General features: G+C 40.0%; 1 protein-coding gene across 1 annotated transcript; it reads right to left on the bottom strand.

Annotated features, from left to right (window-relative positions):
- Positions 1-146: 146 nt before the first annotated feature.
- Positions 147-15,055, bottom strand: LOC142641156 (uncharacterized). Its single transcript, XM_075815554.1, has 11 exons — positions 14,765-15,055; positions 14,609-14,647; positions 13,264-13,355; positions 11,804-12,053; positions 11,482-11,601; positions 11,333-11,408; positions 10,723-10,931; positions 10,428-10,536; positions 3,036-3,128; positions 2,064-2,224; positions 147-898 (listed from the first exon to the last, which is right to left on the bottom strand). The coding sequence occupies exons 1-11, from the start codon at positions 14,912-14,914 to the stop codon at positions 320-322; spliced, it is 1,878 nt and encodes a 625-aa protein (XP_075671669.1). The 5' UTR covers positions 14,915-15,055; the 3' UTR covers positions 147-319.
- Positions 15,056-25,304: the final 10,249 nt, after the last annotated feature.

Below are 25,304 nucleotides of genomic sequence, written 5' to 3'. Positions count from 1 at the left end.
CGCTCCAATTCTAGGTTCTGTTGAGTGAATGAGTAATCAATCGGTGTACTTGCTGTGTAGTAATCAATGACCAAGGGTCAGCCTACTAGAACTATGGTTGCCCAGTCTCAAGCAGTTTTGAGAACAAAGATTAGAGGAAACTGAAATGATGAGAAAAGAATTGGGCAGTATGGCACACCTACTAAAAAATGTTAGTAAAATACATGCATCTGAGCTATCCAACATAACAATCATATAACAAAACTAACTTCCGAAATAAATGTTGAAACAAAATTCTCTCTCTGTTCCCACAGAAACGGACAAATACAATCAAAATTCTTTAATTGGACGCCAGAGTCCTAACTGCAAGATGAATCAGTAAAGCCATGATTGTCAAGAAACTTACATATATTCCACCCAAAAGAGCCTTATCGACAACACCCCATTCACCCATGCTTCCCTGGGCCCATTCTTGTTTTTTCATGGATCCCGAGGCAATTTCGCACTCCACTTTTTTGTGCACATGGTTTTTCCGCTTCCTTAGTAACCATCCGATCAGATTTCTGCTGTTTAGATCTTCTGCAAACATGGAATTCCTTGAAACTGAACTTTCTTCAAAAGTAGTTGGTCCACAGCTTTCTGGTCCACAATCTCCACAGCTTTCTGGTCCACAAGGACAAGGTTCTGGCTCTCTTGTACATGCACAACTTTCAATAGGGTTAGTGCAAGGCGGACATTTAGCCTGACTAGGCTTATTGTTTCTTAAAGATGATTCATCATTGATATGGTTGATGGTCTCAATCACTTCTCCAAAAACTGACCACCTTCCCACACTTGTTATCTTCACGATAGCTGAGGTTCCAAGCATACTTTCAGGAGCAATTACTAGCACCTGCACATATCCCTTGGTATGGCCAACCTTGGCAATGAAGGAACATCCGGTTAGAAAATAGAAATATTATACAGTAAATTGACACATGATAATGTAATGTGGAAAAATACACTCCTGGTCAAAAGCACAAGAAGCTGCCTCAGAGGGCTTTTTTATTAAGGAAATTGAAAGAAAACAAGTTTACATCTGGAGTAAAATGCATTTCTCCACAAATCTAAGTAATTAAATCTGTTAAAGAGATTAATAAAATGACTTGCACCCAATATATATATATATCAAACAATAAATTCCCTCTTTTCTAGAGATTGCTGGCTGGCTTTCAGCTCCTACAACCTTCAACCCAACTAACCAAATCCCCTTCCCTAGCCACAGCCCTCTTTCTCGCCTCCATCCCTCACCTTCCTCACCCACCTAACCCCATTACAATAATCACAGCGTTGCCAGACTTGTTTCCTATCATTGTCTGCCAGATATCCATGTTAGCCACCATCGTCCACCAAATCTCTTCCTTCACATCCTTGACAAGCCGATTCTATGAATCCAACCAATTCCGACCACCCTTCAAAATTCAGTCAATATGACAACCCTTCTCATTCAGTGTTGGTTATGGATTTTCAAGACCCTATCACATTGGTTGAGTGGTGGATTGCTGGAGAACCCAACCTATGAGCTACTGCTGGCTTCCAAATATAGTTTTTTTTTTTTCATTTTCTTTTTCTTTTGCTTTTGTTCTTTTAAGTTGTAAGGTAGGTTTCCCTTTTTTATATCAAAAAGTTGTAAGATTTCTTTTATTAAGTAGACACAAATTTAATTCAAGAAAAATAAGACAGCAACCCCTTCAAATAAAACACTAAAAAAAGGTTGCACCTAGTGCACAAGAATCCAACTTTTTCAAGGTTAGGGAGAGGCAATTGGTAGGCAACCTAACCCCAATTATTTTTTTGAGAGGCTAATTCCTAGACTCAAACCCATGACCTGTTGCTTTTGTTGGAAGGCACTTTCCATCGCACTAAGACCCAACCTCTTATATAACCAAAACAAATATTAATATGCCATAAGAGCAACTATAATCAAGTTTTGCAATACTTGAAAAATAAGCTGAAACCATACCCTTAAACCCCACCAGAATAAAAGATGCACATATGGAATCCAAAAGCACCAAAAATGCATTCAAACACTTGCCCAGTCTTACCAAGTGAATTCCATCGGTTGCAATTTCAGTTATCCAAATTCTTTCTAGTCTACCCTCCATTCCATTGTATGGTGTGAAAGCTTCAAAAATAGAAGTCAACTCACGGCTTCGTTTCTTCACCACATTACTTGGGACCTTCTTCATCCTTGCAGCAGGTGTCCCTAAATTTAGAATGATGAAACAGGTTACAAAATAATTTTAAATTGCTTTTAGTATCATAGTTCAAAATTCAAACAAGCTGTTAAATGCCTATGAAATCTGTCAGGCAATGTGCACCACAGGCCCACATGGACAAGGTTAGTGCATATATATTTATAAGTTTGTCATTTGTGGAGGGTATAGTACAAGCAAATTCAGGTGGGGTTCAATGTGATACAGCTCATCAGCAGTGTTTTGATACTTTTTCTTTCTTTTTGCTTTTTGAACGATCTCTAGTATGTTGAGGATCCATAGCAACCCCATAGTTTTGGGACTAAAGGTTTTGTTGTTGTTTGGTGTTTCCTTTCCTCTTTGGTAAGGCCAGAACCCATTCAATCTGCCTGCATTCATGCCAGGATTAGTAATTACACTGTGAGTTGTATTTGCAGTTTTGCATCACTCCAAATCCTTATTTTCTAAAATATATACAATGGATTAAGGAATTACTGAAAACTGGGAGTCATTTTTTTCTCCTTTTCCCAATGTTTCTGAACAGTGGTAGTAAGATACTAAACTTAATTAAGCCATGTCTAACACATGCAAATTATGGTGGTCATGCACCTTCACAAAAGATAAATCAAAATTTTTCTTTCAGCTGCCCTGCAACAAATCATTTGCAATCCAGATGAAAATGCAGCTAATTGCCATTAAAACAATGTCACAACTCACAACAGAAACATGCTAAAAAATCACAACGGAATTATCATGGCAATATAGCATGATAAGCAGAATGATGAAATCTGAGAGTGCTGTACATTGTCATGAACGGCATACCTGGTCGAGGATAAAACTGAGATATATGAACTTGAGGGAACTTGTATTCCTTGACAAGGCTTACAGTTTGAGCAAAATCTTCATCCGTTTCACCTGAAAAAAGCCCAAAGAAATTACTATTATTGGCTCGTAAAGCACAATCTAACTAAAAATCTAAAATGTTTATTGCAAAGCGTGATTAATCTCTAAAGATTTCCCCAAGTCCATGTTGTGAATAACTTCCAAAACATTTCATTTATTATAAAGAATTGGCATGACAATGACCAATTCATATTTTTCCAAAGAGCATTGATATCCCAGCATCAGTTTTTGTTTTGAAGAATTTCCAACTTAGACAAGAAATTTACTAATTGCTTCTTGAGTCGCATACAATTTCAACATAGCTGCATGTTCTTACATTAAATGCGTTGGAGCACACTATCGACCTTCAACTTATTCTACTTAAGCAACCATTGTTTTTTTAAAAAAAAAGGGTAAATTACACCAACCCAGAGTTGGTAAAAGAATCAAGTGCACTTCAGCACAAATGCCTCTTGGAGCCTAGGCGCAAAGCACAAGTGTGTGCTTGGTTGAAGTAAACCACACATTTTTTCTTGATAAGTAAGAATTATATATATACGAACGGCTACTCTATGCCTGAAAAACACAGAGCAACCCAGAAAATACAAGAGGAAAAACAAAGAGAGACAAGAGAGAGAACCATACAACTAAGAAATTGCAAAAGGAAAAGGGAGCAGAGAAAAGAAGGGAGGGAGTCACTAGACGTGAGTCCCCACGCCTGAGACCAATCAAAAAGAGTTCCACTAAAAGAAGCAAGCAACTGATCACTAGAGCAATCCAAATCCTCAAAAGTCCTCCGATTCTGCCCCTTCCAAATACACCAAAGGAGGCACAACGGGACTAAATTCCAGATCTGAGACGAATGCTTTCCCAGCCAATTCCACCAACCAAAGAGCAAGTCTGAAATCGATCTAGGCATAACCCAAGCCAGGCCGAAAGTTCTGAAAACAAAGCTCCATAACCAATAGGCCACCTCACAATGAAGGAGTAAGTGATCTACCGTCTCTCCACAATGATGACACATAATGCACCAATCCACAAAATTCAAACTCCTCAATCTCAGATTGTCTCCCGTTAGGATCTTATTCCAAGCTACACACCAAACGAAAAAAGAAACTCGCCTAGGGGCCTTTACTCTCCAAATCGCTTTCCAAGGAAAGATAGTTGAAGGGGAGTTTCTTAATTTGTAATAGTACGACCGGATGTCAAAAGCCTCATTAGGCTTCAATTTCCATCTCATCCGGTCTCCAACATCCATAGGAGGGGTTAAAGCACCCAATATACGAAGAAATTGCAGCCCTTCATCCATCTTCCAATTGTTAAAGAATCTGCTAAAACGAACATTCCAAGATCTACTACCCTCCACCCCCTGCCTATGCAGAGAAGCTTCAATAGAAGCCTCCTTATCAATGGCAATGCCATACAGCCTTGGGAAAGCCAATTGAAAAGGTTGATCCCCATACCACCCATCCTACCAGAATCTCACCCTATTCCCCAACCCGACCACAAACTGACAATTTCTGCTGAAATCCTCCCAACCCATGCGGAAACTTCTCCACAAACCACACCCATGAGCTCCCCTACCCAGCTTTGAGGTCCATCCCCCCCAGTCTTCCCCGTATTTTGAGGCTACTACCCGCCTCCATAACCGACCCTCTTCCTTTCCAAACCGCCACAACCATTTCCCCAATAAAGCCCTATTAAAGGTAGTGAGTTTCCTTATCCCTAAGCCACCATTGGCTATAGGCGCACAAACTTTATCCCATCCTACCAAATGAATCTTGCTATCTCCCCATAGGAAATCTCTTTGCAACTTTTCAATTTTATTAGCCACATGAGTAGGAATGGTGAATAACGATAGAAAGTAAGTTGGAAGACTAGAAAGCGTACTCTTGAGTAACATCAATCGACCCCCCTTAGACAGGTACAACTTCCACCCAGATAGTTTCCGCTTAAAATTTTCCAAAATTGTATTCCAAATTAAAGGGGAATTGTGAGAAGCCCCCAGCGGCATGCCAAGATACAGCATAGGTAAAGATCCAACTTTGCAGCCCAAAATATCAGCCAGAGCATGCACATCACCAACCTCCCCTATAGGAACCATTTCGCTCTTATGTGCATTGACTTTCAAACCTGTTACCGCCTGAAAACTGAGGAGCAACAACCGAATATGAAGAATTTGCTCCACCTCAGCATCACAAAAAAGGATAGTATCATCTGCAAATAATAGGTGTGAAACACGTTCCCCACCATCCCTCCTACCCCCAAGATTAAAACCACGAATCAAACCAGCTCCCTCCATTCTTCTCAACATCCTACTAAACACCTCCATCAAGATCAAGAACAGCATAGGAGATAGCGGATCTCCTTGTCTTAAACCCCTTGAGCTGCCAAAGAAATCAGCTGGAGACCCATTAATCAAAACAGAGAACTGAACTGTGGATATACAAGAATGAATCCACTTACACCACTTCACTCCAAAACCCATCCTATTCAGCAGATACAACACCACCTCCCAATTCACATGATCGTAAGCTTTCTCCATGTCGAGCTTACAAATAACTCCAGGAACCCTGCTCTTCCCACGACTATCCACACACTCATTTGCAATGAGAACCGAGTCTAGGATTTGTCTCCCGCCCACAAAGCTATTCTGATTCTCAGAAATCAACTGATCTAAAACCACTCTCAAGCGATTAGCCAAGACCTTAGCCAAGATTTTATACACACTCCCCACCAAACTTATAGGTCGAAAATCTCTAATATTGGAGGCACCATTCTTTTTAGGAATTAAAGCAATGAAGGTAGCATTGAGGGATTTTTCAAACTTGCAATGGTGGAAAAACTCTTCAAAGACCGCTAGGACATCTTTCTCCACTACCTTCCAACAATGATGATAGAACGCCATAGTAAACCCATCCGGACCTGGGGCTTTGTCCCCTTCCAAATCCCTAACAACTTGAAGAATCTCCTCTCTCTCAAACTTCCTTTCAAGCCAAACCCTCTCCATATTCCCAATACGATCAAAATTCAATCCCTCCACCAAAGGCCTCCACTCCTCAGTCTCCTTGTACAACTTTTTATAAAATTGTACAATTTGATAAGTTACCTCGGAGGCCTCCTCAAAAACCACCCCATCCACCTCCAAGTTCCTTAAAAGATTAGACCTTCTATGGGAGTTAGCCATTTTGTGAAAGAACTTGGTGTTATTATCCCCTTCCTTGATACATAACATCCTAGATTTTTGTCTCCAGGAAATTTCTTCTAAGGATAGAAGATGCTCCACCTGGGACCGCAAACCAGCCCTATGAACATTCTCCCCATCGGATAGACCAAAAGCCCCCTCCTTAGCGTCTAAGGTTGTCAACTCCTCCAAAAGTTGCTTCTTATGACGCGCTACATTACCAAAATCTTGACGATTCCATTGCACAATGTTCTGTTTCAGAGCCTTTAATTTTTTCGCAAGCACAAAACTAGGAGTACCTACAAAGGAATGTCGATTCCACCATGTTTGAACTCTATCCACAAATCCCTCCGACTTCAACCACATGTTTTCAAATCTGAATGGGCTTTTCCCCCTTGCCATTCCCCCTGCTTCCAAGAGAATTGGACTGTGATCTGAGACAGTACGGGGTAAAATCCTTTGAGTAACATCTGGGAAATGATCCTCCCAATCTGGGGTGACCAAAGCTTTGTCAATCCTAGACATCAAAGGTTGATCCGAACCACTGGACCAAGTAAAGCTACCTCCTTCTAAAGGCAAATCAACCAAGTTAAGGTCCTCAACAAATTCAGAAAATATTTCCATAGCCGTGGTCAAACGAGTCTCGCCCCTCCGCTCGCTAGGAAAGCGGACTATATTAAAGCCCCCAAAGCAACACCACGAAATCCTCCAACACTGCTGAACTCCCACTAACTCATCCCACATGAGACCCCTCTCAACATTCTCATTTAGGCCATAAACGCCTGAGCAAGCCCAAATAAACCCATCCCCCACCCCTTTCCACTTTACCGACACTGAGAATATACCAACCATAACCTCCACCTTATCCAAAACCCTTTTGTCCCACATAAGCAAAATACCATCAGCAGTCCTATCAGCCTCCAAGACAGCCCAATCCACATAAGGACAACCCCACAAACTACAAATCAGCTGTCTATTCATGCTAGCAATTTTTGTCTCTTGTAAACAAACAACATCACACTTCCACTCCCGCAACAAGTTCTTCACCACAAGACGTTTCCGAGGATTATTTAAACCTCTTAACATTCCACGAAACCATTTTTATCTTCATAAACACTAAAAAATCCCCAACTACAGACACCATCAACAGACCACCCTCTAACTTCTGTCATAATTCACCGAAGAAATCAAGTTATGCAGTTCTCTGCATCCCTTATTCTTGGACTTAGCCACCTTTTTGCTGCCCATTACTTTCCTGTGTAACACATTGGCTGCCTCCATCTCTGATTCAAGCCTCTGTAAGAGAGCAATGCTTAATTTCTCATGTCGAGTCATAGATAACCCAACCAACTTACTAAAACCAGGAATTCTGTGTTTCACCCACCTAGAAATATCTGTGTTGGTCTCAATACTTAAAACCTCATCAACCTCCTCCAACTCTGCCAAGGTTGTTGGCACATTTGGATCAAAGATTTGCAAAGGAAAGGCAACCGACAAATTTGTTTCACCAACACCCGCATCAATAACCGCTGCTTCCTCCACAATCATAACCTCCCCAGGAAGGCAGAGTTCCTTCCCACGAGGAGAATTGACCTCCTGACCCACTACCCCCAAGCCCCTTGGTCTAGCTCCTTGGTCTAGCTTGCACCAACTCCAGAATGAGGTCAAGGAGGAAAGGTCCTAACGACCGTGGCACTAAATTGAAAGTCAATATCCTCTTACCTTCAGAGACCAACCCACCCAGCAACAAAGAGAAGCCCAAACTACTGTTCCAGACAACAATAAGCCTGCGAACCATCGTCGGAGAAGGCTCAGTACACCCCGACACTCCTACCATCGAAACCACCTGAGATCCGGTACCACCCACCTCCTGTAGCGGCAACCCAGAGCCCATCGGAGGCACCGAGAAGCTCGAACCACCAATATCGGCCTGAGTTCGAGCCCTCAGTGACCTCACAGGAATTCCGGCCACCAGTAACGGCCTCGCGGAGCCCCTCGTGCTCAGTCCGGTGTGACGCACCTCCAGTACCGGCAAAACCGAGCACATCGGAGTCGCCAGGGGCACCAAGGAGCATGAGCCACCAATCTTGGCCTGAAACCGTGCCGTCGGTGACCTCCTCAGACCTCCGGCCACCTGTGTTGGCCTCTCGGGATACTTCGTACTCACCCTTGGGCTCACCCCGTCCTTCTCTTGAGTATCAGCTGAGCCTAAAAGCCTTCCACACTGAGTAGAGCACTCCCCCAACTCTAAGTGTATTGGGCTTGTGAAGATAGGGCCTAGACTTAAGCTTCCAGCTGGCTTTTGGGCTTCTATCTTATTAGGGCCCAAAACCAGCTTGCCTTTGCTCAAAGCCTTCCCAGCCCGTGGTACCCATTTAAGCTTCTGAACTCCCCTTTTTCTTCTATCCCAGGAAACCCGCCTCCTCCCTCTCACGTCAACCTCCACGATTAGACTACTCCCTGTCCAGCATGGTCTCCTCACATCACTCAATTCCCCATGCTCATTTGCTTTTGTAAAAGATGGGTAACGTAGCCTAAAACCTGCCGGGTTTTGCTCACCCAACTCTGAATCTTCATTAATGCACTGCTCTCTCCTTTCCCCTTCTCCCAATGCCATCTTCTCAAGCTTTCCCACCGGAAAATCCCCCCCCCCCCTTGGCACCTGTTGAACTTGGATTCACCACCCTCTTCTCCTCTCCCAACTGTGTCCTCTTCCCCTTATCTGTGATACTTAACTGCTGCAACTGCTGTCTATCCTTCGCTTTTCCATTGTATCCTTGCACAGCATCAGCATAAGTTCTAGAGTTTTGAGCCTCCAATGAATGCCTATACACCTGAGGAATAAAAGTTGGATGACTGTTTCCAACCGCATATTGGGAAGGGGACAACATCCTTCTAAGTTCAAGGCCAAACACCCTCCAACCACCTTTCTCTTTGCCTTCAGGGACAAAAATCGACCTCCTAGACCCGCCAACTTTGAGTTCAATCAATAGAAAGAACTGACCAAAAGAATTGGTACTACGTTGGAAAGTAAAGGCACTGTCACCATCTCTGAGAGTGAAAAACTGTTTAGAGTTAGCCCCAACCACAATGTTTTCTATATTATTCATCAGCCATTGTACTGCATTCTTGCCCATGAAGACTGATCTCATGAAGTATTTGCCCCTCTCAAAAATCCGTAACGAGAAATAGCGCCCCCCTTCCTCTACAACTAGTTGAAAAAACTTGGATTCAATGAAAAAACTGCGAGATCCCCCCATGACTGATCGGAAAAAATGAAAAAAAGTAGAATATCTGGCTAAACAGAGGTAGCCGGGCCTCCCTAAGACACTAAGAAAGCAATCTTTTCAAATACAATATATAATAACCTCTAATAAAAAGTTCATAGCATGTAAGAAATAAATAAAACAATAAATCAAAATATTAATATATCTTGCCAATATGCTTGGTTCATTTCCTTCAAGATCAAGCAATAAATTTTAATGATTCATAAATTTTTTAACAAAAAAAATTAAAAAGTGTGCCTAAGGCTCATTTCATTAAATGAGTTTTGATTTGACCAACCAAAGTGCTTATAGACATTGGAGCTTTAAGCTTTAGGCACGCTTTTAACAACATTGAACCAAACTCCTTTAAGGATTGTTGAAATGACACTCCTGCCCAAACATTTTTATAAATGCCACTGCCCCTTGTGGTTTCTATAAATGCAACAGATAAGTTCATTCCCTTATAGTGTTACTTCACTAAAGAATATTCAATTGTTTTTTAAACAAGATTCCTACTCATTTGTACAAACCTCAAGGGGCAGAGTTTTATTTATAAAAAAGCTCATGCGCCTAGTTTCATTTCTTGTCCATAGTTTGGGTAGGACTCTCTTAAAAAAAATGGAATTTTTTTTTAGAATGTCATGCATGGGGTTATTTTGTCTCATTTATACAAACCTAAAGAGGGGAGCGTCATTTCGTCCAACATTTGGGGCAAAGTGTTATTTTGCAAAACCTCAAGGGAGGTTGATGTAATTGATACACCCCCCCCCCCCCCCCCCAAACACCAAAATAAAATAAAATAAAATAGAGGGAAACCCAAGCACACAAAATAATTGTGAAAGCAAGTAGAAGTACAATGCATTGGAAACCACAATTACTTACCAGGAAATCCACATATTATGTCAGTTGCTATCTGCATCCCAGGCACAAGCTCAGTCAAGGTATCAACCACAGTCCTAAACTCACTCACAGTATATTCCCGATTCATTGCCTGAGATAATAAGAGTATTGAATGGTCAATTGTATAAAAAACCAACATGTACAGGAATTCTAGGCAGTAATAGTTGATTAACCTCAAATTTATAAATACAATTTTTTGAAGGGGGAGAGATCTCAGAGAGAAGAATAAGCATTAGCAGCAATAAAAAAATGGTGTCAATCTTCTGTTAGGATTTACATTCAAGACGGCGTCACTCCCAGATTGAACTGGTACATGTAGAAACGAGTACACACATGGGTGACGCAAAACCTCTGCTATCTCTTTCAAGTGCTCAAGAATAAAAGGAGGATTTGTCATCCCAATCCGAAGCATTGTGCTTGCATCAGGAGGAAGCTCAGCAACAATAGCATTCAACAAAGTTGGAAGATTGACCCCAATGTCACGACCTAAAAAATTTCCAGAGACCATAGTTATTCAACAAAAAAAATTATAACTGGTGTCTTAATTTTTCTTTTAATTTGGAAGTAATATGTCTACCTCAGGCCTAAAAGATTAAAGAAGTCTTATGATGTTAAAAATGAAAATGGACATAAAGAAAATGTCAAGTATAGCATTCAAATATAAATTCTCTAGGTAAGCATTTAACCTGGAGCACTATAACTCAAGCAATGTAACAATTGCTCCATATTATGTGAAATTTATATATCATTTTACCTATGTTTAATACAAAAACTACTTTTAAAAACTCCAATATGATCTACATGAATAGACTCTGCAGAAACAGAACTTGCTTCATATTGACAAATACTTTCACATGGTAACACAAAGAAAGATCACTACAAATTACCGTAGGCTCCAGTATCTTCACTGCTCAACCATATCTCCTTAACTCCATCAGCTATTACAGTATTTACACGCCCGACCTGCCGCATTAAGCTTCATATAAAATATAAACCTAATTCAAATAAATAGTGAACACGTATGTCATGAACTTACAAGGCTATCAATTGTGTAGCTCCCTAAATGACCACGAGCATGCTTTGTCTTGCAATAAGTGCAAGCACCTAAACAACCAACATTAATTGGAAGAATCTCGACAAACTTGTTCTTTCTCACCTGTTAGAAAAATTAAGTTAAAGACTACTCTCTAAGCAAATTCAAGGGAATTGTAACAGATCCAAAGCCAGTCTTTTAAAAAAACTATGAAACCAAAGAAAAGCCAACAATTTGATAGAAATGGATTATAATAAAAAAATAAAAAATAAAATCCTTGAACACAATAATGTGATATACAGCAATGAAAATCTACAATTTGCACCTTTGGAAGGTCAAGAGCAGGCAATGTCTTGCGGTTCAAAAGCCGCACCTCGTGACCTTTCAAGGTCTCTTCCACAACTTCAACCACACGGTCAATTTGCTGGACTCCAACTATACTGACCCCTTCAAGCTCTTTCAAGTCTCGACTTCCTTGTGGCACACATCCAGCCACCACAAGAGGCTTTTTTGCATTTTTGCATTTTGCTATTAGAGTGTCCATAGCAGACTGACTTGGGGATTTAACTGTGCATCTGCATCAGTTAATGTATATCAAATGCCAATAATCTTACCGTCCACCTTACTCTTATAAGGGGAGGTAATGATGCCATTTGAGGCAAAGCTCATTGGTGGTGTTTCCAAGCAAATTTGACAATAAATGTTAGAATCTTGGGAATCAATCAGTTCATACAAATATTCCTACATATTGGAAGCCTTTTTTTCAATTTCTCCCAAATAATGCCAATAATTTGTATTTCTATCATATTTTTTTGATAGACATTCAAGTACAAATTGCAATACATGTACCTACATATATGCACATATGGACATCTATGTTGACAATGCATGTATAAATGCTGACTCAACCGTTTTGAAGTTCCAACCTTATCATCGCAGTTTTCTTGATTAAAGTTTTCTTGAAATTCATCAAGTTAATGTAGAACTCTTTGACATGATTGTCAATTCTCAATTCTAAGACTATCCACATGTATTAAATCATTTAAACAAATCACATGACAATTAAGTAGGTCATGCGACTAAAAGTACATGTAGATAGTTTTTTAAGGTGACACAAAGTGCATTGGAGGAACTATCCTCCAAACCACGTAGTGACTATTTTGGAGGAAAACTCTGTCCTGTCCTTTTCTATTTGATTTGGGTTTCTGCTCTGCTCAGCACCATCCCTTCTAACCTACCAGCTTCTTTGCAAGAAGTCTCTCTCTCTCTCTCTCTCTCTCTCTCTCTCTCTCTCCTTCCTTTTGAGACGTTTATACTTATTACTAATAAATCTTTCAATGCAATCTGATCAATTATCAATTGTCCTGCATCACAAAGATATTGAGAAGCCACACATCTTAACAAGTTAAATACATGTGTTAGTAATGCACAACATATATTTTAGACTTATTTCTACATGCACGTTTTAGCTAAATTGATGTGTTGCAAATACCAGTAAAGAGGTATACGCACAAAAATATATGTATGTACGTGTTGTGAAAGGTGAAGTAATGAGCAAGCAATCCTTTAGGTGGTTCTGTACTAAATTCCCCTACTAAAAAATATTAACCATTGGACAACTAAGACATATGACATTGATGATTCTTTATGATTCCAGCAGCATTCAACCACTATTTGAAGCACTTAAGGTTTGCCACAAAATATTAAATTTATAAATGTCCTCAGAAGAATTGAAAGACCAAAAAAATAAAAGTTAAATATGAGGGGAAAGGAAATGATGCTCACGTATTAATCAGCCACAGGTCTGCTTCCTCAGGACTGTCGCTTAATGAATAACCAAATGCAGAAAGTTGACCAGCCATGTACTCACTGTCACTCTGAGACAGCAAAAATAATGTAAAGAAAACAATTAACAAGATTTATTAAAAAAAAAGTAAAAAGTCTACACAAAGACTGTTGATGAATGAAGTAAATGAAGGTGATACCAGCTTTGATCTCATTAAGATATCATTAACCTTGGTGCATATATATATATATATATGATAGATAGATACCAGTACTACAAGGCTGGTAAGAAAAAAGGGAGATAATTAACCACTGGAGCTAATTTATAAATGAAGTTACCCTTTTTGTGCATTTAATAAACACTTTCTCTACTTAAAAATAAAAAATAAAAAATAAAAAATAGCATGAATGCATTCCTTTGCAAACCCTAACATTTGTCTATATAATATCTTTAAAAATAATAATAATAATAAATAAACCTTCTATTGAAAAGGCCCTACCTCGGTGAGGTTTCACGTCATAAAAAAAAATAAAAAAATAAAAAAACTGTAGTTTAATTTGAGACTACGTAGATTTTGAACCATTTTTGCCTAGAATATTTCCTTGCACATACTCCTAACAAAGAAAAAAATGTTTCTCTAATCTTTAATATCAGCTACACCTCTTTCCCTCTTTCTCAGATCCACGAAATGAATGCAGCCAGCAGCAGTTTCCTTACATTTTCCACATACATGGCCATCAAACCCCTTCAATCACGTCCTATTATTCCCCAAGGAATGTGTCGCAGAAATCATTCACTCGAAGACTAGCCAATGTTGAAGACCAAAACTGCTTAATAAAACTTCCACATACCCACCAAAAGTGTTCTCAACTAATTCTCCTTGTCACCAAAGAGCCTTGCAGCTCAATTGGTTGGCACCTCCTGGTGTTTCCAATAGAAACATCCAGGTTCAAATCCTCCCAACCCCCAACCATTGAATTATAAAATAAAAAACTAATTCTCCTGGTCACCTGATAATCTTACTCAGTTCCACTATGTGCCCAAAAAAGTTCATAATAGTAATGACACTTTCTGATACTTTATCTACAATTAGCTTTAGAATTTTTCATAATGTGAAATATTTCATTTCTGATAATCAAACTGCCATGGGCTTAACAGTTAACACCACCTGCTTTCCTCCAATATTTTTTCCATCCAGTTGGTTCACAAAAACAATAAGGCCCTAATTACTATAATTATTCTTTCTTATTTTTAATTAAAAATTTATATATATGAAACAGCAATCTCTCCAGCAATTAAAAAGGCCCTAATTATTCAATTAAGCAAGTGGGTCCAAAAAAATACCTGGTTGTGTGAGCACCCAAAGGTCTTGATATATATTGTCTGCAAAAAAAAAAAAAAAAACATTTTAAGAAAACAAAACAGGAAAGATTTAATTTAGATAAACGAGGTTATAGTAAAGATAAATAGATAAGAAGAGAGAGAGAGAGAGAGAGAGACCTGAATGCCAGGGATTTGAGAGAGTTTAGTATTAGGTTTGGTGGCGTTGTTGTTTTTCTTCTTGGGCTTGAGTCCAACAGAAGACAATGGCAATCGAAAACCAGGAGGAGCACCACCGGCTCCGACGACCAGATCCTCTATGTCTTCCATTTTTTACTTTTCCTCGTACCCAGCTCTGCTTCTTTCCTTACTGTGTTAATTGTTAGGCTTACGTTTATATATGTGTATATATATGGCTCCAAATTGGGCTCAGTTGGTGACTTCGGCTTAGCCCTTAAACCCTTGCATCACTTGAGTTGAGCCTGCCTAACTGTATGCTGGGTTTGCAAAATCCCAAAAATAGCTTACCACATGTTGGGTCAGAGAGTACAATTTTTTTTTAATAATAATTTGATAGTTACTGTATGCTAGTCAGGTGGGTTGAGGAATTTCAACCAATCCACCATTGCGTAGTTGGAAAATTTACAAGGGGCAACGGCGGTTTTAGGAAATTTTCTTAAGGTAATTGTTAAGAAGTTATACAAAATTTAGTAAAAATAAGACTTGAAGTTATTGGCATAAAAAAATAAAAAAATAACTTGCAAGTAGATGAAATTTTACAATTTCTTTATTTTCTTATACTAATAAATTGAAAAGGCAAAATCAGACTGATGAGAGATAAAATGAGAACTGAGAATGTTGAGATCAGCATAATAAAATAGGAGAGTATTTGAAATGATGAGAGAGAGAGAGAGAGATGATACCCATTGCGACTACGTAACGAGCCACAATGATTGCAAAACTAAGGAGAATTCACAACTGTAGGGACACAATTTGCACCCAAACCCAACAGCGAGAAGGGGATAGGCCCAAAAAGCCCAATACAATAAAATTTGTAGAGAGTGGGTTTGAAATCTAGTTTCTAGTGATGTTAGATAACTACAATGATGAGCTCGATCACAACATTACACACAAAGAACTGTTTATATGAAAGAACTTTGTCCTCGGACACAAGTCGAGAATGATTTCTATTATCTCTTTCAAAGATAGATTACAACTAAGGATGGTGATGTATACAATGTTTTCTCTCTCTTTTTCCTCCCCTCTTCCGGTATATCTTCCTCTTCCTTTTATATCTCTCACCCTCTTCTCCCCACCGTCCACGTATGGATCAGATTACTGACTTAGATATTTGTCTCATCCACCTCTCTTGAAGTCTGTGGAGGTAGCTATAAGGTTGAACCCTGATACTCAGGTATCACTTCCCCATCAATACAGCCAGAGAAGCAGTTGTAGGGCATTCAATGCGGTGGCGGTGGTAACAGCTTTATCTTTAGATATTCCACTGCCATTCTTCTTATCTTCTACATCTACCATGTTTACCCTTACTAATAGGGTCTTCTAGAATATTGCATGTGGACGTTAACCAGCCTTTCTCCTACCTCAGCTTTACATAGCCAAGGACATACTCTTCCTCGGATCACCCTCTTAAATATGCTTGACTAGATATCACTTCTTTACCTATTAGTATTGCTTAATGGATTGACTTTTATACATCCTCGGACCATTCAGTGTCCTTGGATTGGGCCTTTAGCCCAACAAATACTCTTGGGCCAACCCAACACATATTCCGGGACCCATTGACCTTACAATAGCCTCTCGAGATTCTCATTTCTGCTCCCTCGGGAGGAAAAAGGATCTCAACATCTGTCCCCATTAATCCGTACTCACCACACCTCTTCCATGACAATGATGACGTCCATTGAACTGCTCACTGCATGTTCTTGACATTTCGGTATGCGGAGCATCCCTTAATTAAATTCTGAAGGCTTCTTGTCCCCCACATTCGACCACACAATGCACATCCAATGGTTGAAGATTACATAGGAACATAGGCGGGAACTTTTTGCTTCATAACTCTTGCTGATATAAATATCAACAATTTAAACAGCCTCCTCACTTCAACAATCCATACAACGAACTTGCAAAATTTTTCGACCTACAGACTCCTTCACAGTTCCCAAGATTTAGTCCGAGGTGGTCATTTCATCTTTAAAGTAAGTCTTCCTAAACTTTTCTCGTTCATTACCTTTTTAAATATTCTCCTCCTTTCTGTATTTCTTTCACCTCGACTTACCTTCCTTTTATCTATTCGCCAACACTTTTAACCCTCTCCTAAAAAATGGGTAGATTCACCTCCTTCGTAGATTCTGATGAGAAAATATAACAATTTAAGGCTAAGTATAGGATTCCAGCGGGAGTGTCCTTTACATACTGTGAGGAAGGGGAACGACTCTTGAAAGGGCGAGAGAGAGAGGTAGTAATCCCGATGATCGCCTTCATAGAGGGAGGGATGAAAATCCCAATGGGGACAGTTATGAGGGACTATCTTAGGGCCTTTAGGTTTCTCCTACCTAGTGCGCCCCGAACATGTTTAGGATTTTGGGTTCCATAGATGCGTTAAACGAAAAGATGGGTCTAGGACTTACCCATCATGACGTGAATTGGATTTATAATCCCCACCACCTAAAGGAGCAGGGGTATTACTTAAAATCTAAGTACCTCGAGGTTAGGTTAATCCAATGTCTCCCTGAATCTAACAAGGGAATGAAAAAAGACTTCCTGATCATATCGGGGGATTAGTACAATGGTGTCCCCTGTCCGACCAAGGAAGGGGAACCAGGTGAGGCCCTAGTTTTAGATGAACTATTCACAACCATCATTTCTCCTTTCCTAATTTTGAGTTTATATAAGAATATTGACTTGATTTAATTTTATTTTTCTTAACAATTTTGCAGACCCACACGTAGCTATTTGCTACCCCGATCTTGTCAACTTTGAAAAATTGGATGAAATATTGAAGGCCGAGGTGTTCGTGCACACAGATAAACAACTCCGAGTAGCGCATTTGATCCTCGGTTACGATCCCATCTCCAAAGCTTTCCAGGCATTGAAGTGCGTGATTAGAGCGACAGACCCACACCTACACCGGATAAGTGTTGCTGTCAAGGGCTTTCTTTTACCTGAGGGCGCCCCCATTCCTCAAGGCACCTTTTTTACACAACCCATACAACTCATACCAGACGGTATTCCCCTTATCCCGATTCCAACTCAACATACAACTGGTGAAGCAACCTCTTCTCAACCCAACATAAAGGAAGAAGAAGAGATTGTTGAAGTTTCAGATTCCGAGGACAAATGTGAAGTCTTCAACCAATCTCCTTCTCCTGAGGGTCAAACTGGTGATCTCGGCACATCCTTTTCGAGTCATCCACAAGAAGACACCTACAACTCTGACACAATGGGAATTCAAGGCAAGCCCAAGTAGAGCCTTAAAGATGTACTGGAAGCCCAGGTGGGGACTCAAGAGCTCCAGAAGGTTGCTCAAACTAAACTTCCCAGACAAAGGATAAAAGCCCAGAGAAATCTTCTCAACTCAAACTCCCTCCTCCTTCACCTACCCAACCCCACCGCGTTGACCAAGCTAATCACAAGAGAAAGAGGGATCAACATAAGGGGAAGGATGTGATTAAGGGAGGGAAAGACCTCCCTCCCAAGGATGTGGAGCCCGAAAGACGGACCAAGACTCATGCACTTGGATTTGCCCCAATTTGGGCTCCCCCAATGACCATGGATGATCATGCAGTTGCCGTTGATGCATCCATCAGGAATTCTGACGCTGGAACAGCTGCTTGCGTAGTAGACGCGCTAAAGCAAGCTCTCTTATTGCTTGAGGACATGTTTGAGCTCAGGCAAATGAGGGATCAAAATGTCTTTATGACATTAAAGAAACAGATTGCTACGGTAAGAATCCCTTTAACCGTTGTTTATTTCTTTTTCTGTTACACTTAAAATTTGTTATTTTGACTATACTTTTTTGCCTTACTGTACTACTGTGTATAGGCTGTTCAATCTGCCCATAGGGCTGAAGAGATAGTCATTAACACTTACAAAGCCTTTAATGATGAGGAAACAAAACTCAGCAACGCCCAGAGGATGCTTGATATGAGAGAGAAAAAACTACAAGAGGGCACTGCCCAATTGAACAAGGCAGAAACTAAGTGGAAGAATGCTGATGCGGCGTTAAAGACGACCGAGAAACAGGCCGAGACTCAACGTCAGCAACTTCTCCAAGACGACGAGGAAAATGCGACGGCGAATCAACAAATAAAGGCCTTAAAGAAAATTCTAAAGGATTCTGAGAAGGCTAGGGAGGAGGTTACCAAGTATAAGGAGAAAACTGTAAAAGCTAAAGAGGAGGTTGAAAAAGCAAGAGACCAAGCAGAGCAAGAAAGGTACGAGGTCAGAGTGGAGGACACTACAGAAAACTTTAAATCACAAGTCTCGGAGGTATGTAGGCATTACCGCCTCCAAGTGTGGAACGAGGCACTTACCCGCGCTGGGGTTGATGCCTCCTCTGCCCTTTGGAGGACAGAAAATGTTTACTATCCCTTAGCCATCCAAGCCTCTGCTCCACCCAGTACCAAGGATGATGTTGTCATCCAAGAAACAGATGTCAAACAAAGTAACACAGTCGAGGACTCTGCCTCCACTGAAGGTCAGCCCAAGGAGGTTACGCAATCTGAGGCCACCAAAGAACATAATGAACCAGCAGAAAGAGTGGCACATGATGATACCCAGCCTCCTAACACTCCTAAAGAATCTTCCAAGGAAAAGGGGTGTAACGAGACACTAGAACTTGTCTTGGCGGAAATTCCAATAACCATAAAGGAAGATCCGAAAGGCAAAGGGATTACTTCTGACTCCTCGGCTCCAATCCAGCTTCCAGAAGACCCAAAGGGCAACTTGAAGTTAAAACTGAAGCCATGATTGACCCTCTTCACTGTAGCTCTTTCTTTTCTTTTTATTTTGTGCATTTGCAAGCAAGTTGTACTTTTAAAGAACTTTAAATCAATGAAGAGATCAACTTGTTCCTTTTATGCGTTTGAGCCTTATTTATTTTTATATTATTGTTATTATATTTGTTATTATCACCTCTGATGCTTATTGAATAAGACAATGACATACGCCTAGATTTATCCTCTGCATAAATGATAATTCTTTTTTGATGAATTCCAGTCAATCAAATCTAGAAAAACCATCTTGTAACTGAAAAGTCTATATGTCACAATAGAGCAATAACCCATTTCACTTCCCATATCAGTTAATAATTCTAATGAAGTAATCAGGCATGATCCAAACAACAAATATGTTTAATATACTTGCAAATGCTTTAAGTGATGCTCATGAACTTCTATCTATTCATCACTATTTTAGGAGTGTTCAAGATATGTGATTTAGAATGGCAAATTGTGCCTAAATCCACGTTAGATACAGGTTAATCCAAGAATAGATTGTCCGAGGATCAGACATATTCAAGATTCTGACCAATATTTAATAAAATATCAATTTATACAAGGCATGTGGTCTGAGGATCTAGGCATGACCAAGTTTCAGTTTAATACTTACAAAAAAGAATTGAAGTGTTAATATCTCCAAAGTAGATGATTCGAGGACCAGACATAACTAAGGTTTTGTTCAACACTTAATAAAATATCAATTTATACAAGGCATGTGGTCCGAGGAGCCAGGCATGACCAAGTTTCAATTTGATACTTAGAAAAATGAACTGAAGTGTTAATTTCTCCAAAATAGATGATCCGAGAACTGGACATAACTAAGGTTTTGTTCAACACTTAATAAAATATCAACTTATACAAGGCATGTGGTTCGAGGAGCCAGGCATGACCAAGTTTCAGTTTGATACTTAGAAAAATGAATTGAAGTGTTAATTTCCCTAAAGTAGATGATTCGAGGACCAGACATAACTAAGGTTCTGTTCAATAGTTAATAAAATATCAATTTATACAAAGCATGTGGTCCGAGGAGTTAGACATGACCAAGTTTTAGTTTGATACTTTAAAAAATGAACTGAAGTGTTAATTTCCCCAAAGTAGATGATCCGAGGACCAAACATAACTAAGGTTCTGTTCAACACTTAATAAAATATCAATTTATACAAGGCATATGGTCTGAGGAGTCAAGCATGATCAAGTTTCAGTTTGATATTTAGAAAAATGAACTGAAGTATTAATTTCCCCAAAATAAATGATCCGAGGACCAGACATAACTAAGGTTCTATTCAACACTTAATAAAATATCAATTTATACAAGGCATATCGTCCGAGGAGCCAGACATGACCAAGTTTCAGTTTGATACTTAGAAAAATGAACTGAAGTGTTAATTTCCCCAAAGTAGATGATTTGAGGACCAGACATAACTAAGGTTATGTTCAACACTTAATAAAATATCAATTTATACAATGCATGTGGTCCGAGAAGTTAGGCATGACCAAGTTTCAGTTTGATACTTAGAAAAATGAACTGAAGTGTTAATTTCCCCAAAATAGGTGATCCGATAACCAAACATAACTAAGGTTCTGTTCAACACTTAATAAAATATCAATTTATACAAGGCATGTGGTCCGAAGAGCCAAGCATGATCAAGTTTCAGTTCGATACTTAAAAAAATGAACAGAAGTGTTAATTTCTCCAAAGTAGATGATCTGAGGACCAGACATAACTAAGGTTCTGTTCAACACTTAATAAAATATCAATTTATATAAGGCATGTGGTCCGAGGAGCCAAGCATGGCCAAGTTTCAGTTTGATATTTAGAAGCACTATAACCAATGCAATACAATGTCTATTGAAATAAAATGATAGAAATGCATTTCATTAATAATAATACCTTCGTATGTTGTTTACATTCCAGGGACGTGGTATAACTTTTTCATTTAAATCTTCAAGATAATATGCCCCTATACCAGCTACTGAAGTGATACGATAAGGTCCTTCCTAGTTAGGTTCTAATTTTCCCCATGCTGGGTTTTTAGCAGTACCTAAAACTTTCCTCAATACCAAGTCTCCAGGTGCTAGTGGCCTTAGTGTCACATGGGAATCATATCCCTGCTTGAGTTTGTGCTGATAATAAGCTAGTTGTACCATGACATTTTCTCTCCGTTCCTCAACTAGGTCTAAGCTTTTTTCCGATAAATTGTCGTTTCTGCTTGGGATGAAAGAGCTTGTCCTCAATGTTGGAAACTCAGTTTCTAGAGAAATCACAGCCTCGGCTCTTTAGGTCATAGAGAAGGGTGTCTCCCTAGTTGATCTTTAAGGCGTAGTTCGATACGTCCACAAAACATGTGGCAATCCCTCCACCCACCTTCCCTTAGCATCATCTAATCTCTTCTTAAGCTCATTAACTATAACTTTATTGACGGCCTCGGCTTGCCCATTCCCCTGCAGGTAAGCTGGATTGGAATATCTATTCGTGATGCCTATATCACAACAACATCTCCTAAAGGCCTTACTATCAAATTGTAGGTCGTTATCTGAAATAAAAGTATGAGGAATTCCAAACCTGGTAACAATATTTTTCCAGACAAACTTCTTTGCATCCACATCTCTAATGCTTGATAAGGGCTCAACTTCAACCCATTTAGAGAAATAATCTGTTCCAACGAGCAACCACCTCCTATTCCCTGCTACTTTTGGGAAAGGCCCTACAATGTCCAAGTTCCATTGAGCAAAAGGCCAAGGACTAGACAGAGGATTAAGGACTCCTTTTGGTTGATGGATGTTGGGAGCAAATCTCTGACATTGGTCACACTTCTTTGCATAATCTTATGCCTCTCTCTGCATATTGGACCACCAATACTCTTATGTAAGAGCTCTATGAGATAAAGACCTTCCTCCGGTGTGACTTCTGCAGATCCCTTCATGTAACTTTTCTAAAAGTAACCCCGTTACTTCAGGGTGTATACACAGCAAATATGGTCTTGAAAAAGAACGTTTGTACAACTTATACTCTTTGGACAGCCAGAATCGAGGTGTTTTCCTGCGTACTTTATCTGCTTCAGACTTCTCCTTGGGCAAGATATCATTTTTAAGGAATGACACTATAATATCCATCCAACTAGGTCCCACTCTAATTTGAGGAACTCGAATGGTGTCACTAGTCGTTCCAGCAGGTTTATACAAATCTTCAATAAAGATGACCTAAGGTAAGCGTTGTGCCAAGGATGTCGCAAGGGTGGCTAGGGAGTCAGCATGGGTATTCATACTTCTAGAGATATGCAACAAGCTAAAGATTCAAATTTTGATTGTAAATACCTAGCCCGGGTTAGGTACTCTTGCATTCTCAGATCTCTAGCCTCTAACTTTCCTTCCACCTAGCCTACCACTAATTGTGAATCTGAGAATATTTGCACTGTTTTTCCACCCATTTTTTGAACCATATCCATTCCGACCGGAAAAGCTTCATATTCTGCCTCATTGTTGGTGGCCGAGAACCTTAGTCTCAAGGATTTCTCAAAAATAATTCTCTCAGGGGACACCAAAATTAGCCCTACACCGGATCTTCTTTGATTCACTGCTCCATCAACATACACTTTCCATATCAAAGGTTCTTTGCATGAAACCATGCCAACTGATTTTTCATCCATGTCCAACCTCTTAGCGTCCTCTTCTTATGAAGACTCAGCAAACTCTGCCACCAAATCAGCAAGGGTTTCGCCCTTTATAGAGGTGCGAGGCATATATTTGATATCAAAAGCCCCCAAGATGGTACCCCATTTGGCAATCCTTCCCATATAGTCAGCACTCCGAAGTATAGACTTAAGTGAAAGTTGAGTTAAAACAACTATATGAAATTGGAAGTAATGGGGAAGCTTACGCATAGCATGCACTACTGCTAGAATTGCCTTTTCCAACGGTAAATAATGCACCTCGGCCTCATGTAAGGATTAGCTCACGTAATAAACTGGCCTCTGCACCCCGTTATCAACCCGTACCAAAACCAAGCTAACGGCCTGACTAGCCACAGCAATATACACGAACAAAACTTCATCAACCTCTGGCCGAGACATAATAGATGGTCACGAAAGATACTCCTTAAGCTGTTGAAACGCTAAAGCACACTCCTCGGTCCATTCGAATCCCTTCCACTTATTCAACAACTGGAAGAAAGGCCTGCACCTATTTGCGAATCGAGAAATAGACCGATTGAGGGCAGCAGTCATCCTTGTCAATCTCTGAACTTCTTTAGGATTCCGAGGTGGCTGTAAGCCATTAATCGCCTTGACTTGCGCAGGGTTAACTTCAATTTCTCGATGAGTTACCATATAACTCAGAAATTTATTAGATCCCATACCAAAGGAGCACTTGGAAGCGTTAAGGCGCAACTTGTATCTCCTTTGAAAAGTATCATTTAGGTCTTCCATATGCACGGAAACCGTTTTACTTTTCATCACCATGTCATCCACATACACTTCAATAGTCTTTCCCAGTTGTGGCTCAAACATTCTGGTCATCATCCTCTGATAGGTAGCTCATGTGTTCTTCAAACCAAAAGGCATCACCTTATAATGATAATTCCCTGTAGGAGTGACAAAGGTTGTCTTCTCCTGATTACCAAAAACCAAAGGTATTTGGTGATAATCTCAAAAAGCATCCAAAAAACTCATCCGAGGATGCCTAATAGTAGCATCCACTAGCTGATCTATACTAGGCATTGGGAAAGAATCTTTAGGACAAGCCTTGTTCAAGTCTATGAAGTCTACACATACTCTCCACTTTCCATTCTTCTTCTTCACTACCATTTTATGACCCAACCATTCAAGATAGAACACCTTTTTGATAGCACCAACTTTTTTGAGCTTGAGTACCTCTTTCTTGACGGCCCCGGAATGCTCTTTAGATGAGCCCTGATGTGGTTACCTCCTCGGCACCACAGCCGGATTGACATTCAAATGGTGATAAATGAAACTCTAATCAACCCCGAGGACCTCATAAGCATTCCATGCAAACATATCCACATTCGTTTTCAAAAACATAACCAGCTCCGCCTTCTCTTGAGGTGGCAACTGAACTCCCACCTGAAAGAATTTCTCAGGGTCGTCACTTATAAGAACTTTCTCTAATTCTTCACATGCAGGTTCTTCTACCGCTGATACCCTGGGTGTGGCCAGAGACATTGATTGCTATGGACCCCCCTCAACTGAGGCTGAAGACTTTGGCCCAGGCTGATGCAGAATTGTAGCCGCCATGCACTGTCTAACCACAGATTGACTCCTAGTTAGTTCCTCAATCTGATCCCCAGATGGAAACTTGTCAAGAGTATAGTTGAGGATACGGCACCCAGAGCATGCAACCAAGGTCTTGCCACAATGACCATGTAGGGAGAATAGGCATCTACCACAATGAAATTCACGTTTACCACTTATGGGTTTGATTGCACAGGCAACCTAATTTGTCCCTTTGGTATGATAGTCTTCCCTTCAAAGCTTATCAATGGCAAATCATAAGCCGTAAGATTCTCAAGTTTTAAGTTTAGCCCTTTGAACAAGTCAGGGTACATGATATCTGCACCACTATCCTGATTAACCATCACCTTCTTCACGTCGTAGCCCCCTATCCTCAGCGTAACCACCAAAGCATCATCATGTGGTTGGATAGTCTCAATCTTGTCATCTTCTGAGAAACCTAAAATTGGTAGGATA

Source organism: Castanea sativa, chromosome 1, assembly GCF_040712315.1.
Source record: "Castanea sativa cultivar Marrone di Chiusa Pesio chromosome 1, ASM4071231v1".
Taxonomy (NCBI): domain Eukaryota; kingdom Viridiplantae; phylum Streptophyta; class Magnoliopsida; order Fagales; family Fagaceae; genus Castanea; species Castanea sativa.
This window is presented reverse-complemented; position numbering and strand designations above follow the sequence as displayed.

Bases quoted from the DNA above. Each gene is read 5' to 3' on its own strand.
- LOC142641156 (XM_075815554.1), bottom strand. From the start codon at position 14,914: ATGGAAGACATAGAGGATCTGGTCGTCGGAGCCGGTGGTGCTCCTCCT. The intron at 11,409-11,481 runs GTAAGTTCATGA...TTAATGCGGCAG, and splicing joins GCTACACAATTGATAGCCTT to GTCGGGCGTGTAAATACTGT. The intron at 10,932-11,332 runs GTAATTTGTAGT...GAAATTTTTTAG, and splicing joins TGAAGATACTGGAGCCTACG to GTCGTGACATTGGGGTCAAT.